This window comes from Oryctolagus cuniculus, chromosome 18 (genome assembly GCF_051225735.1).
Source record: "Oryctolagus cuniculus isolate XC-2025 breed Fujian yellow rabbit chromosome 18, ASM5122573v1, whole genome shotgun sequence".
NCBI lineage: Eukaryota > Metazoa > Chordata > Mammalia > Lagomorpha > Leporidae > Oryctolagus > Oryctolagus cuniculus.
Genome location: NC_142884.1, coordinates 60,220,438 through 60,236,374, shown reverse-complemented (window position 1 = coordinate 60,236,374; position 15,937 = coordinate 60,220,438). Strand labels below are relative to the sequence as shown.

The window sequence follows — 15,937 nt, the reverse complement described above, 5'->3', positions numbered from 1 at the left end:
CCCACAGTTGGACGGGGCCTGATAGGCCAGGAGCCCTGAACTCAATTGGGGTCTCCCCCTTGTCTAAACAAGATAAGAGTCGGAGAACTCAAGGGGCTTCCGTAGCCTTGGAAACTCATGACTGGAGCATAGGGAGATTACTGAGGCCATAAACAAGAGTGTCAATTTGTAAAGTCAACAACAGGAGTCACTGTGCACTTACTCCTCATGTAGGATCTCTGTCCTTTGCGTGCTGTACCTTGAGATTTAATGCTATAACGAGTACTCAAACAGTATATTTCACTTTGTGTTTCTATGGGAGTGCAAACTGTTGAAAGCTTTACTTACTGTATATTAAACTGATCTTCTGTAAAAAAAAAAAAAAAGAAGAAGAAATTATCAATTCCCAACTTGACTCTCACTGGGATTAAACATGACAATAGGTCTGATCTGATTTCATCATCATTTTAAATCATCTATTATTTTTCACTTTATGTTTCTGTATGGGAGCAAACTGTTGAAATCTTTACTTAATGTATGCTAAACTGATCTTCTGTATATAAAGAGAATCTAAAATGGATCCTCATGTGAATGGAAGGGGAGAGGGAGTGGGAAAGGGGTGGGTTGCGGGTGGGAGGGACGTAATGGGGGGGAAGCCATTGTAATCCATAAGCTGTACTTTGGAAATTTATATTCATTAAATAAAAGTTAAAAAAAAATCGGGGTCTCCCAGTGGGAAGCAGGGATCAGTACCGGAGCCCCCCTGCTGCCTCTCAGCCTGCAGGTCAGCAGGAAGCTGGAATCAGGAGGTGCCGAGGCGGGACCCGGGCACAGGGCTCAGGGCTGGGGCGTCCCCAGAGGTGGCTCCACTTCTGCTCCCAATGTGGCCCCTCATGACCTATGTTGTGCCACGAATCAGATATGAAAAGGTCGAGATGTTCTATGGTGAGGACTCAGCACCACATGCTGGTCTTCCCTAAACAAGAAAAAACAGCAGCGGAACCCTAACAGCTGAACCCGACAGAGCCTCTAGGCTACAATTCCTGTGTACACAGGGTGAGGGGACAGAGGAACAGCCAGAAGCACCACAGGGACGGGGCCTCCCCCTCCAGAGAGAGCCAGGGGTACACCGTTTTCTCAACACAGGAATCAGGAGGAAGAGCACAGCGAGGCAGAGAGGGAGCTGAAGCGTGAGGGAGACTCAGCAACACAGGGCAACCGCACAGGGGTGCAGAGCGCGGGCGCGGGGGTGGGGAGGGGACCTCTGCGCATCGCTGGTGTAGGGAAACGGGACACCTGCTCTGGGAACCCGACGGGCAGTCCTGCAACACTTAACCTGGAGCTCCACTGCCCTGCAGGTCCCACCCTCGGTAGAAGCCCAAGGGAAGTGCCAACTGTTGGGCAGACACTTGGAGCAGCAGTAGCAAGGCCGCTGGGATGCTCCCCTCCTAACAGAGCGGGCGTCTGAGGGAGACCGTGGAGGGGAGAGCTCTTTCTCACTGTCTCTCCCTCTTTCCTTGTGTCTCTGCCTTCAAACCAGCAGAAATCAATCATCCCCAGCCCATGGAAGCTGACTCCTCCTCGGGAGGAACCTCCTATGTCACAGTAGGTGATGCCGGCCACAAGGGTGCTCTGGGCCCCTGGGTCAGGGAGAGGAGAGCCTGGCCCCGGAGCGGTGAGTAAACAGCGCCTCTGTCCTGAGCTGGTCCCGACCTTGTCCTTGTTGTTCGCCCCAACCATGGAGGACAGCGCTGCCTGCAGCAGCAGTTCCGGCTGTGAGGCTGACAGTGAGCTGAGCTCAGCAGAGTCCACGGAGGACAGGGGCGGCTTCTGTGCAGACGCTGCCGCGGTTCCTTTCCCGGACATGCACAGCGACTCCCAGGGTCCTTGGAGAACAACTGCCCCCTCTCTGAGTGGGGAAGCAGCCCCAGATATTACTTTATTAGGAACCACAGTGATGTGGGGGAGACGATCTGCCTGGAAGGTCCTGGTCGCCGGGAGAGTCTGTGCATCGCAGGGCAGGCGGGGAGCCCGTGGGAGAGCATGGAGGGGGAGGAGTGGGGCCTGTGCTGGGGATTAGATAGGGAGAGGGTGGGGTTAGAGACCTGGGCCTTTAGAATGAGGAGACAAAGAATCAAGAACACACGCCATGGGTAATACCCACATGGCCTGAGCTCACAATAAAACAGATGCCAGGTTCTAGGGTGGGGTCACCTTTGCCCTGGAGCCTTAACCTGCAAACCTTTGCCAGGCGCACGGGGTCAGAGGAGACCCTGGGTTACAGATGGGCTTCTGGATTGGCATCAGGGGCTTTGTTTTTGCAGGTCCAATTACCAGACTGGGGCCACCTGGTGGGGGCAGGAAGCCACTCTGCCTACTGTCATCAGCCCTGGAGACAAATGGTCCCGGGGCAGGTTCCTCACTGTCGGGGTCACTTGCTCTGGCAGCCTCGAGCCCAGGGAACCTCCCTTGTTCCCAAGCCAATGCCTGCCTCATGGGCTGCCGACCAAGAGGCGCGCTGCTCAGAGCCCTTATGTTGGGCTCAGTCCTCTGTGTCTGGGGCCTTGGGCAGCCCCGACCCTCCCCAGCCTCAGTGGCCAGCACTGTCACTTCTACCAGCTACAGCAGCCCAGGTGCTGCCCTCCCGTGGCCACAGGCTCTAATTGCGGGATTGGGCAGAGCTGACCTGGGTCCCTGTTGCCGCCTGGGGGAGCCTCACCCTGTGCCTGGATGAGGAGGAGTAGCAGGAGCCCGCAGGCCATGGCGCAGAGCTGTGTGCCCTATCGGTGCGTCGCCATGGTCTGAGGCAGGTCCACATGGGCGGCTCTGAGCCCAGAGGCTGGCCGGGGGAAGGGGAGTTGGGGGGGCGTTGATTCAGGGGCGGACCCGGGCCCAGCCCAGGAGAGGTAGGGAACAAGCAGGCCGCCTCCCTGGGGCGGGGCTTGGGGGCCTTGCAGGAGAGCAGGACTGAGAGGACAGGGCCTGGTGGGCTGCCTCTCCTGGCTCCTGCCTCCCCCCTGGCTCCTGGCTCCTCTGGGTGTCCAATCCCTCTCCTCAGTCCTGGAGTCACCAAGTTTACTGTCCTCGCCGGCTGACTCCAGGATAGTGTAGGGATGGACAGCAAGCAGCAATGGGCTGTGACTGGACACCCAGGAGGCCTTCTCTGAGAATCTATTAAAAAATATTTTGTTATTTATTTGAAAGGCAAGTTACAGAGAGACAAGGAGAGATAAGGGAGTGATTGCTTTGTTTGTTCTAAGATTTGCTTATTTTACTTGAAGTCACAGATACACAGAGAGAGAGGGAAAAGCAGAGAGAGAGAGAGACGTCTTCTATCCGCTCTTTCACTCCCCCAGATGGCTGCAACGGCCTGGCTGCGCCGATCTGAAGCCAGGAGCCAGGAGCTTCCTCAGGTCTCCCATGCGAGTACTGGGGCCCAAAGCACCTGGGCCATCCTCCAGAGCTTTCCCAGGCCACAACAGAGAACTGGATCAGAAGTGGGACAGCCGGGTCTTGAACCGGTGCCTATAGGGATGCTGGCACTGCAGGCAGCGACCTTACCCACTATGTCACAGCTGTGGCCCCAAGGGAGAGATCTTGCATCATCTGGTTCACTCCCCAAACTGCTGGGGCTGGACCAGGCCAAAGCCAGGAGCCAGGAGCTTCTTCTGGGTCTCCCAGGTGAGTGCAGAGACTCAAGCACGTGGGCCTTCTCTGCTGCTTTCCTAGGCACTTTCCCAGGGAGCAGGATCGGAAGTGAAGCCGCCAGGACTCAGCTCTGTGTCTACATGGGATGAGGGCACTGCAGATTGTGGCTTAACACACTGTGACACCACTTTCCCAGGATGTACCTGTGTTCTAGCTGGGACCAGGAAGGAGAAGCCATGATGGAAACATGGAAGTGAAATTCTGGATGGAGGGGCCATAGCAATCCCTTCCGTATTCCCACAGGTGAGATCCCACCCCACTAGGTTATGCATTTAGGGCACCGCCCCCCGGGATGAGAAAGGGGAGGGCCCTCTCTGCCCCTGGCTGTGCTTGGGAATCCTCCTTGGGCTGCCTCTTCTCTCTTCCTCCTGGCAACCCTGGCCCATTCCTGCTGAGTGTCTCTCCGTGTGAGGCGGCCCTCAGTAGGCGTGCAGGTGTGGTCACGCTCTCTGTCCTTGAAATCAAAGCTGCTTTTGTGCACTGCCTGTGGCTGCTGCTGCTGTGAATCCTCATCTCCATGGGGACAAGAACCTTGAGTAAAATGTAAGACCCAGGGCCCACACCTTCCCCACCGGGCACCCAGCAGGGTACGTGTGGTCCTGTGACAGCAGTGGGGGGTCCGGGAGTCAGCCTGAGTGTAGGAAACATCAGGCTCCCTGCAGGAAGGAGGAGCAGCCTGGGCACGGGAGCCCCCAGGGGAAGTGGACCCTGGCTCATGAAGGCTGACTTTATGCCTCCTGAGAACTGGCCTTGACCTCTGCTCAGCCCAGGGCTCTCTCAGCCACCATGGCCAGGGCTAGCCCAGGGCAAATTCCAGAGGGAGAAATATTATCTGTGTACCCCACCTGGGTGGCAGGGACCCAAGCCCTTGGGCCCTCCTCTGCTGCTTTCCCAGGTGCCTTAGCAGAGATCTGGATCAGGAGTGGAGCAGCTGGGACCTCAACTGTCACTCATATGAGATGTCAGAGACATGGTTAGAGGCTTAACCCCCTTTACAAAGCAACAGCCCTATACTCCAGGTTACTGCATCAATGATTCATGGTATCCCAGCTGTGCAGGTAACCAGGTGTCTTAGAGAGCTGAGGGTCTAAGAAAACGTGGCAGGTTCACTCAGGTGAATGTGACTCAGGTGTGAAAGGACTGGAACCCTTTATTTGTGCTACATGGATGGGATTGAGGGCGTCACTCATGGCAGCCTGCAGGGATGAAGCCACGGTGACTCCTGGTGTCTGGGTCCTCTGTGGCCTCTAAGAGATGTGAGATCACAGGCATGCTGGGAGGAGGAGTAGGGGGAGGGCTTGAGGCACCTAGGGGTGGACAACAATCCCCAACCAGCTCCCTCCAGGTGGGGAGGGCCTGGGGCTGGGAGGATAGAGAGGGAGGGTGCGGAGAAGGTGGAGGGGGCAAGAAGCAGGAGGGGCCCAAGGCCCAGTGGGTGTTCAGGAAGCAGGGCTGGCACTGGTGTTGCCCCATACAGCTCCATGGAGGGTGTACTGGGTGTGTCTCACACGAGGGGACCCAGGGCAGGCTTGACAATGAACCTCAAGCCCTGGTTCTTCACAACGGTCTGCTGAGTGGACGGAGGCCAGGAGAAGTGAGTGGCCGTATGAGAGTGCTGAATGCATGGCTCCTCCGGGGATGTGTGTGAGTGCATCGGGGCCCCACCTGCACTGGAGCCCCTGTCCCCCACCCCACACAGGAAGCTACAGCTCTTTGTGCTTCTGCTCAGTGCCCCTTAGCTCCTGGACCCTCTGGGGCAGGGTGTGGGTCCAGAACTGGAGCCTGCGGGCCTTCAGGGCCTGGCCCACTGCAGGCTGCACGTTCAGCTGCAGGTATCGCTGGTCCTGGTCGAACACGGGCCAGTATGGCAGGCCCTCGCCGTTGGGGTTCCTGCAGACAAGACGTCAGGAAGGGGGCAGTGCGGTCACTCTGAGCCCTGCCCAGCCCAGCCCTGAGCACCTATCTGGGGTCCGGCCAGGCCACCTTGCAGGCAGGAGGGAGTGAGGAATGGGTTTCCAGAAGCAGCAACAGAATGACCTCCCCCTGGTGTCAGCCCCACATGGGGACCCAGCACCCTGACCTGGCCTGTCCCTCCCCCACAGGGAGACTCTGGGCAGAGCAGCTCATGGCCACCCCAGGTCACTGGGAGATGGGAAGAGTGTGCCTGGTCCCCAGGGCCCCTGTGATTGCCAGTGGGTCCTGCAGCTGTTGAGGGCGCTGTCATGTGACTTAGAAGGGAGGGCAGTGGGTCCCAGGTCCCTGTGGTTTGGAGGGGGGGATTGTCTCACCCGTTGCGAGCAAAGTTGCCCAGTACTTCATCACCCTCCTGCTCAGCAGCTCCTCCTCCTCAGTGAGGGGCACTGCAGAGGGGAGGGGCAGGGTCAGCTCAGCCACCCCAGTCCTGCTGCCTCAACATTCACCATGCTCGCAGCCCAGGTGGAGCTGACCCTCGGCTACTCGCCAACCTCTATGTCTTTCCCTCACCAGTGGGACCTGCTGTGTGACGCTCCACGATCCCAGTCAGCCTCTAAGTCATCACACTGGCTTCTCCCTTGCCTGCATTGCTTCTTCCTCTGACCCTGGGACATTTCTAAGGAAACAGACCTGACTTTGAAGCCAAGTGCACCCAGGCTGGACACTCATCCCTGGGAGGGCTCAGGAGGAGGGAGCAGAGGCTGCACCCTCAGGACTCTCAGACCCAAACCTGCTCTGCCCTCTGAGCTGTAAGACTTTGGACCCTGGATCCCATCTGAGCCTCTTCCTTTCATCCCAATGGTGGGTGCAGAGCCCCTCAGAGAGAGCCTGGACCTCATCCCATCCTGGTGAAGGAGGAGGATTCACCTTTGTTGCCAAAGAAATGTGATCTAAAGACAAAGAGCAGCTCATCGCCGTGGTCGGCCCTCACGTGGGGCGGCCTGAGGTCCTTTGTGAAGCTGGGTCGATGCTGGAACTCGTAGAAGTAGACAGGGGCGTGGGTACCTGGGGATGGACAGGGAGATGGGTGGCCCCTTCCCGGTGTTCTCCTACAATGCCCATGGGGATGACACATAATTGCTTCACCAGGCTGGGTCCTGGGCAGTTGGGGAGAGGTAGCAGGGGGAACAGGCACATTGGGCAAGCCCTGGGTTAGATCCTGGCGTTGGACTTCATGCCTTTGAGGTCTGGGTCAGTGAGTAAAGCTCACTCAGCCCAATCTGCTCCACTGTACCAGAGTGGAGATGTCGGTATCTGGAACAAGCCATGGGGGTTTACTGAGAGCAGGGACACCAAGTCCCCGGCACCCTGGGCCCCATTGAAGAATCGGATTGGGACCAGGACAGGACAGGCGTCACCCTCAGGAAAGGACCCAGCTCTGAGCTGCCCCTAGCGAGTGAGGCCTCAGTCCCAGATGAACTCACGCTGGAAATGTGCTACTCGGAGTGCAGGCACCACGAACATGGCGTCTGCCATCATCTCCTGGAACTGGGCCATGAGGGTCTTGGGGTCCTCATTGCTCCCCATGTACTCGTCCATCAACAGGTCCCCCAAAGCGGGAGGCAGCATCTGGCCCAGGGGAAGGGGAAGGAGTGAGGGGAGCAGCTCCTGGGAGGGAGGCAGCAGCCTCAGGCTGGGGGACGGAGGTCCTGTATAGTCAGAAACTGGGGGAAGAACCAGGCTCCGGGAGACCCCTCCCCAAACACACAGCTGAGCCTTGGTTCCCGGATTCCCTGTGTGGGCAGGTGTCTGGGATGCGCTCTGTTGTGGCAGGAGCCTGGGGGCCTCACCAGCTGTTCTGCTGCTTGATGCGTAATCTCCCGCATCGCCTGTCTGTCTCTCTCTTCTTGAGGGTCAATGGCAAGTAGGAGCTGATAGAGAGGCGAGAGTCCCATGTTGGCATGGCTGTGCCTAGAGTTTTGAAGCCCAGAAACCTGCCCACCACATGGGCAATGTGGGCACTCACCTTAGGGATGACCCAGCCATACTCATCATTGTTGACACCAATGATGCTGGGGACGGGTTGAAAGTCAGCCGAGGCCAGCAGCTCCTCAGGGTGTCTGGGCAGGAAGACTCCGTCCACCACCCCTCGGATTAGCATGAAGGCCTGTGGGTCACAGGGGGTAGGGAGGAAACTGTGTCCCAGGTGCTCTTTAAAGCCCTCTGCGTTCTCCATCCCCGATTGGCTCAGCCCAGCGTGTTCACCCTCACCCCCTAGGGGCCCCAGCCTGGCATCCAGGACTGGGTCCCCTGTTCCATCCAGGGCTGGGATGTCAGGAGGCATGGATGCGAGGAAGCTGTCCCGGGGACTATGAGGTGCACACAAGCCCATCACCCCCTCACCCATGTGCACGGGGCCCGACCTTGGTGATAGCCAGCATCTCCTCTTCACTCTTGGCCCGCAAGCAGCGCACCAGGGTCTCAGAGTCCACCTGGCCACAGCCAGACCGGTTGGCCACCACCTGTAACGGGACCACACAGGGGCTGGCACAGCCATGCTGGAGTCGTGGGGGTTTTCCAAGGCCCCACTGGAGGCAGCTGCACCCCAGATCACACAGGGTGTGGTGTGTGCACGGCTGCAGTGGAAGCTGATTGTTGCTCCTTCCCCATGACTTGGCACCGCCCAGCCGCAGTGGGCAGCACCTGCTGAGCTGGTTGCTGAAAACCTGGGGCTCAGGGCAGGCAGCTGGTGGAGCTGAGAACCACCTCTGCCTCTGCTGGGACACAGGTGTGTGGCTTCTAACCCTAGAGCCTCTCAGTAATGCAGTGGTAGGCAGCAGGGCCTGAGAACCCGATGGTCCTCCCTCCTTGTGCCCCTTGATCAGAGATGAAGTATAGGCAGGAGCAGCAGGCCTGGGCAGTGAGGACACTCACTGTGGAGACCACCTCAGATGACCTGGGGATGAGGGTGGGCAGCAGGGCCACCCCACTCTCCATGATGGCTCCGTGGAAGAGACCTTGGGACATGGGTGACAGCACATGGGAGGACACACTTGTGCCACCCGCAGACACGCCGAAAATGGTGACCCGGCCAGGGTTGCCTCCAAAGTGGGCGATATTCTGCTGGACCCAGCGCAGCGCGGCCACTTGGTCCAGGTAGCCCCAGTTGCCGGCGGCGTGCTGGTCTCCAGTGCTGAAAAGTGGCAGGGACAGGGATCACAGGGCTGTCCTGGTGCCACACTTCCCGCAGGGCCCACCACAGCCCCGGTCTCACCTGAAGAAGCCCAGGACTCCCAGGCGGTACTGAATATTGACCACCACCACGTCCTCAAATGCTGCCAGTGCAGTACTGTCGCACATGGAAGCCATGCCCACGGTCAGCCCACCACCGTGGATCCACACCATCACCTGTGGAAAGTCAAGGGCTTAACTCGTGGCTTCCTCCACCTAAAGAATGCTCATCCCCCACCTGGTCTAACCAGTACCTGGGGTCTGTGCAGAGCCAAGTACAACTCTGGCCAGAGTGCAGGATCTGGGCCATGAACCAGGGACCCAGGTATAATCAGGAAGGCTTGGCCAACCATCCTGAGTCTAACTCCATGTTCAAAGCCTGGTCTGTCAACTTCTGAGCCCCCGTAAGGTGGACAAATAACGGCTGTCTCTCTCATCCATCCACACGGATGCTCATCCTAGTGCCTTCCCTTCTTCAGGCCCCCACACCATCTGTGTCTGGGAGCTGTGGTGACGTCTGAGGGTAGCCAGGGGTCACTGAGTGTGCCTCCTGGGCAAGAGGATGCTGCAGGTGTCCCAGGTCCTTTTGAGGCCAATAGAGCCGGACCTCTAACAGCTCAGTCCCTGGGGCCCCGTGCCCAGGCCTCAGCTGCCCACGGTGGGGGAGCAGCACTTCTTGGCTCCCATAGTGAGAGGCTTCTGGACAGGGTGCACTCACAGGAGGGCCCGTGCTCAGCTTCTCCTTCCTCATCTTCTAGCAGAAGGCAATGCCCTCCCACCATGGCCAACTCTCTCTCTCCCTCTCCCCCTCCCCCCTCCCCTCTCCTCCTTACTCTCCCCCTCCCCCTCTCCCGTCTCCTCCTCCCTCCTCCTCCTCCCTCTCCCTTTCCCTCTCCCATTCTCCCTCTCCCACTCTCCTCTCCCTCCTCCTCTCCTCCTTCCCCATCCCAGTCTCCTCCACCTCCCTGTCTCCCCCAATCCCCCTTCCCCTCTCCCTCTCCCCCTCCCCAGCTCCCTCTCCCTCTCCCCCTCCCCCTCTCCCAATCTCCTACCCCTCCCCCTCCCCCTCCCCCAGCACCACACTCACAGGCAGGTCAGAGCCCTCACGGGCATGTGCAGGCGAGTAAATGTTGAGGTACAGGCAGTCCTCGGACATGGGGATTGAAGGCAGGGTGATGTTCAGCTGCAGAACACTTTGACCCATAATAGCAAAATTCTGCAGACACCTGGAGCCACCCAAGGCAGCCATTAGTCTAGAGCCTGGGTCTAGTGTGCCCGACCCTCCCGGGCCTCCTCCTACAGCCCTGCTCACTCATGGGCCTCCCTAAGACACTTCCCACCAGGATCCAGGTCCTGGACTCTGGGTGAGCTGGGATGGTCCAACATCAGGGAACCTCAGGTGTCTGAGAGTCTGGGGACCACTCTTGACTGACAGGGGACTCTGGGAAGTCGTGACTGCAGAAGGGACACTCAGTGCTGGATGCCCAGACCCAGCCACGCCGGAGCAGGCCAGCCTCCCGCACACGAGCCTGGATGGACGGATGGCGTTTCCCCAGGAAGGGCAGTGGACGACCCTCACCTTCACTCTAGACTCAGGAACCTCCCCGTTCCCACAGTCTCCAGTCCTAAGGACATACACGTGTCCCTGGCCAATGTCCTTGCCCTGCCCTTGGCTCAGTGACCATGACGACCCCCTCTGGTGCCCATCTCAGGGAGCTGCAGGATCTGCTGATGGAGTCAGGGCCTCCTACAAGCATGTGGAGCCAGGTGAACCTCACTCAGACACAGCGCCCCCTGCAGGCAGAGAGCCTGTGGCCTCTCCTGGACACGGGGAGAGCATCTCTGCTTTTCTCTTTGTACCTGGATTTAATGTGCTCTCAGTGCCAAGTTCTGGCTCCAAAGCATTTCATGGTCACTGAACCAGAAGCCTAAGCAGACTCACTGAATAACGCACCAGGGAGCCATCATCCACTGGGAAAGCTGGTTATGCGAGCTCTGTCCCAGGACAGCTGGCCTGGCCCAGAACTCAGAGGATCTTTCCCCTGACCTCCCCCCAGGGCCGGAGCTTCCCTGTGCCCTGGGAGCGCTTACATGGCTGGGTGGGAGGTCCCGTCCCTCACTCCACTCCAAGCTTCAGCAGGTTCAGGAGGTGCAAAGCGCAGCGGCCCCAGAGGTGGCTTGGCAAAGGGAATTCCCAGGAAGGTGTGGACGCCCGCATCGGTGCCTTCCACGTGGACCAGGCTCCCGCGCACTTGCCCCGTGTGCGTGTTCCGGATGGGGATGGCAGAGTCCTGGCCTGTGGGCAGAGAGGTACAGCAGGTGGGGGCTCCCCATGAGCTGCCCTCCCACACTGCTGCTGTGGCCTCTCCTTGGCATCGGCACCTCAGCCTTGCCAAGGCCTCAGACCTACAAACACTGACCTGACCAACGTCCTGCATGAGAAACTCTCCCCCATCTCCAGCCAGCAGTGCTGTCCCTGCCCAGCCCAGGACATCCCACAGCTCCCGAGGCTCCTGGGACCTAGCACCCTCCCTGAGCACTAGGAGTCAGCGCAGGTGACAGCCCTGGGGGCGAGGAGAGCGTCCTTTCTGCTGACTGCCCTCGGTCACAGGAGGTAGAGCTGTGAGCACCAGACTGACCAGGCTCCCCTGCTAGGAGGCTCATGCTCCAGGCCACAAGAAGGGAAGAAAGGAAGCGTCCTCTAGGGGGCGGTGTAGTGGCGCTCGGGTGCACCCACAGCCTGCATGGCCAGCATCCCCTACACAGTTCCATCCTGGCTGCTTCACCCCAGATCCAGCTCCCTGCTAATGGGTTGGGGACGTAATAGAATCCCCCAGCGCCTGGGCCCTGCACCCTCCTGGAGGCCCTGGATGGCTCCTGGTTTTGGACTGGCCCAGCCCTGGCTGTTATGCACACATGCGGAGGGAATCAGAGGATGGAAGATCTGTTTTCCCTTTCTGTCTGGAACTCAGCATTTCTGATAAATAAGAAATCTTAAAGACAATACAAAACATTTTTACATCATTGTCTTATATAAATCATTTTTTTTTAAAAACCAAAACAAAGCATGATCTGTAAAAGAGATGGCATTGGTTCTATGAATCCAGGAGGGAGGTGACTGTGCCCAGGACAGGACAAGCTCAACCTGACCTGGGGACCAGCGAGGGAGGAGGTGACGAAGTCACCGAATGGGGAAGCCATGGATTAGTAAAGAGTTTCTACCAATGAATCAGCAGGTGCCAGGCACACATCAGCAGGAAGCTGTAAGGATGTGCCCACAGACAAGGATCTCACACAAGTGATGAGGAAGCAAGTGGGACCTGACACCTCAGTGGATTTTGTTTGTAATTTTTATTCATTTATTGAAAGTAGACAGAGACACGCACAGAGAGACAGAGATGTCCTGGTGCTGGTTCCCTCTCCAAATGCCCACCACAGCTGGGACGGGTCCCTGATAGGCCAGGAGCCCTGACCACAATCGGGGTCTCCCAGTGGGAAGCAGGGATCAGTACTGGAGCCCCCCTGCTGCCTCTCAGCCTGCACGTTGGCAGGAAGCTGGAGTCAGGAGGTGCCGAGGCAGGACCCGAGCACAGGGCTCAGGGCTGGGGCGTCCAGCGGTGTCTCCACGGCTGCTCCCAATGCGGCCCCTCATGACCTATGTTGTGCCACGAATCAGAAATGAAAAAGACGAGATGTTCTATGGTGAGGACTCAGCACCACATGCTGGTCTTGCCAAAACTAGAAATAACAGATGCGGAACCATCACAGCTGAACCTGATGGAGCCTCTAGGTACAATTCCTGTGTACACAGGGTGAGGGGACAGAGGAACGGCCAGAAGGCACCACAGGGACGGGGCCTCCCCCTCCAGAGAGAGCCAGGGGTACATCGGTTTCTCAACACAGGAATCAGGAGGAAGAGCACAGCGAGGCAGAGGGGGAGCTGAAGCGTGAGGGAGACTCAGCAACACAGGGCAACCGCACAGGGGTGCAGAGCGCAGGCGCGGGGGTGGGGAGGGGACCTCTGTGCATCGCTGGGGTAGGGAAATGGGACACCTGCTCTGGGAACCCGAGGGGCAGTCCTGCAACACTTAACCTGGAGCTCCACCGCCCTGCAGGTCCCACCCTCGGTAGAAGCCCAAGGGAAGTGCCAACTGTTGGGCAGACACTTGGAGCAGCAGTAGCAAGGCCGCTGGGATGCTCCCCTCCTAACACAGCGGGCGTCTGAGGGAGACCGTGGAGGGGAGAGCTCTTTCTCACTCTGGCTCTCCCTCTCCCTGTGTCTCTGCCTTCAAACCAGCAGAAATCAATCATCCCCAGCCCATGAAAGCTGACTCATCCTCAGGAGGAATGTCACAGTAGGCTATGCCTGGCCACAAGGGGTGCTCTGGGCCCCGGGGTCAGGGAGAGGAGAGCCTGGCCCCGGAGCGGGTGAGTAAACAGCGCCTCTGTCCTGAGCTGGTCCCGACCTTGTCCTTGTCGTTCGCCCCAACCATGGAGGACAGCGCTGCCTTCAGCGGCAGTTCTGGCTGTGAGGCTGACAGTGAGCTGAGCTCAGCAGAGTCCATGGATGACAGGGGCGGCTTCCGTGCAGACGCTGCTGCGGTTCCTGCCCCGGACACGCACAGCGACTCCCAGGGACCTTGGAGAACAACTGCCCCCTCTCTGAGTGGGGACCCAGCCCCAGATATTACTTTATTAGGAACCACAGTGATGTGGGGAAGACGATCTGCCTGGAAGGTCCTGGTCGCCGGGAGAGTCTGTGCATTGCAGGGCAGGCGGGGAGCCTGTGGGTGAGCATGGAGGAGGAGGAGGGGGGCCTGTGCTGGGGATTAGATAGGGAGAGGGTGGGGTTAGAGACCTGGGCCTTTAGAATGAGTAGACAAAGAATCAAGGACACACGCCATGGGTAATACCCACATGGCCTGAGCTCAGGATAAAACAGATGCCAGGTTCTAGGGTGGGGTCACATTTGCCCTGGCACCTTTGCCCTGCAAACGTCCCTGGCAGGTGCACGGGGTCAGAGGAGACCCTGGCTTACAGATGGGCTTCTGGATTGGCATCAGGGGCTTTGCATTGTCAGGTCCAGTTACTACTACTGGCCACCTTCTGGGGGCAGGGAGCTTCTCTGCCAATTGTCATCAGCCCTGGAGACAAATGGTGCCAGGGCAGGCTCCTCACTGTCGGGGTCACTTGCTCCTGCAGCCTCGATCCCAGGGAACGTCCCCAGTTCCCATGGCGCTACCTGTCTCTGGGCTGCCGACCAAGAGGCGCTCTGCTCAGAGCCCATAAGTTGGGCTCAGTGCTCTGTGTCTGGAGCCTTGGGCAGCCCCGAGCCTCCCCAGCCTCAGGGGCTGTCACTGTCACTTCTGCCAGCTACAGCTGCCAGGTGTTGCTCTCCCGGGGCCGCAGGCTCTAACTGAGGGATTGGGCAGATGGGACCCGGGTTCCTGTCGCCCCCCGCAGGATCCTCACCGTGTGCCTGGATGAGAAGGAGCAGCAGGAGCCCGCAGGCCATGGCGCCTTTCCGCGTGCCCTGTTGGTGCGTCCCCATGGTCTGAAGCAGGTCTGCGTGTGTTGCACTGTGCCCAGAGGTTGCCTGGAGCGCTCTAGGGGTGGACCCTGGCCCAGGCCAGGACTTGCAGGGAATAGGCGGGGTGAGCCCTGGGGGTGGGGCTTGGGGGCCCTACAGGAGAGCAGGACTGAGAAGACAGGGCCTGGTGGGGTCTCCGGCGGGGCTGCCTCCCCTGGCTCCCAGCTCCTCCCCTGGCTCCCTGCTCCTCCCCTGGCCTCTGCCTCAGCTGGCTCCTGCCTCCCCTGGCTCCTGCCTCCCCTGGCTCCTGCCTCCCCCCTGGCTCCTGGCTCCTCTGGGTGTCCAATCCCTCTCCTCAGTCCTGGAGTCACCAAGTTTACTGTCCTCGCCGGCTGACTCCAGGATAGTGTAGGGATGGACAGCAAGCAGCACTGGGCTGTGACTGGACACCCTGGAGGCCTTCTCTGAGAATATGTTAAAAAAAAAATACTTATTTATTTAAAAGGCAGAGTTCCAGAGAGTCAAGGAGAGATAATGGAGTAATTTTTTTTAAGATTTGCTTACTTTTCTTGAAAGTCACAAATACACACAGAGAGAGGGGAAGTAGAGAGAGAGAGGGAGAAGTAGATAGGTCTTCCATCTGTTGGTTCACTCCCCCGATGGCTTCAATGGCCAGGCTGCACCCAAGGACCTGGGCCATCCTCCACTGCTTTCCCAGGCCACAGCAGAGAGCTGGATCAGAAGTGGGGCAGCCGGGTCTTGAACTGTAGCCCACCGTGGATACTGGCACCGCAGGCAGCGACCTTACCCACTGTGCCACAGCTCTGGCCCCAAGGGAGAGATCTTGCATCATCTGGTTCACTCCCAAACTGCTGGGGCTGGACCAGGCCAAACAGGGGCAGGAGCTTCTTCTGGGTCTCCCAGGTGAGTGCAGAGACCCAAGCACGTGGGCCTTCTGCTGCTGCTTTCCTAGGCACATTCCCAGGGAGCTGGATCGGAAGTGAAGCCGCCAGGACTCAGCTCTGCCCTAGACGGGATGTAGGCACTGCAGATGGTGGCTTAACCTGCTGTGCCACACTGTCGGCCTCAGAGAACCCCTGACCCAAGGCTGGCAGGTGTCACTCTTCCTCAATTCTGGAAGCTCCCCCTTGGTTTCTGTGGGGAGCAACTGGGAGCAACTCGGACTAGACTAAGTTACTGGAATTAAGACTTATTCTATGCATCTGCTCTCCCACAATATGTCGCTGAGAAGGGAGAAACAGCTTCTACTCAGCTGCCTCCAGTTCAACCAATAAACTGTAGGACCTGCTCCTGATTGGAGGAGAGCAGCGTACTCGGCGTGTGGGTAGCAGAGTTGGGATTGGCGGAAGAGGACTATAAAGGAGGAGAGAGACAACATGCACCAGGAACATCTATCTGAAGGAACACCTGTGCAGCCCCCGAGAGAGCCAGCCAGCGGTTTGCCGCTCCCCCGCGGAAGTGGGGAAAGTGGCAGGGGGAACCGCCCTTCCACGGAGGTGGAAGGGACGGTAGCCAACCCGGGAAGAACCAGCAGCAAACCCGGGAAGGGCCGAG

The 15,937-nt window shown here is 58.7% G+C and overlaps 1 protein-coding gene and 2 long non-coding RNA genes across 3 annotated transcripts in view; 2 read left to right on the top strand and 1 right to left on the bottom strand.

Annotated features, from left to right (window-relative positions):
• LOC149120983 (uncharacterized) overlaps window positions 1-15,937 on the top strand; it is a 110,264-nt gene that overhangs the window by 69,253 nt on the left and 25,074 nt on the right. The window lies entirely within an intron of this gene.
• LOC149120984 (uncharacterized) overlaps window positions 1-15,937 on the top strand; it is a 28,017-nt gene that overhangs the window by 6,880 nt on the left and 5,200 nt on the right. The window lies entirely within an intron of this gene.
• On the bottom strand, window positions 4,820-14,405 carry LOC108176198 (cocaine esterase-like). The gene is given in 13 exon segments (XM_070062582.2): window positions 4,820-5,577; window positions 5,976-5,994; window positions 5,997-6,047; window positions 6,529-6,666; window positions 7,086-7,230; window positions 7,452-7,532; window positions 7,628-7,768; window positions 8,025-8,123; window positions 8,536-8,794; window positions 8,876-9,009; window positions 9,920-10,058; window positions 10,924-11,128; window positions 14,305-14,405. Coding segments are annotated over 13 exon segments (1,677 nt in total). The 5' UTR covers window positions 14,384-14,405; the 3' UTR covers window positions 4,820-5,390.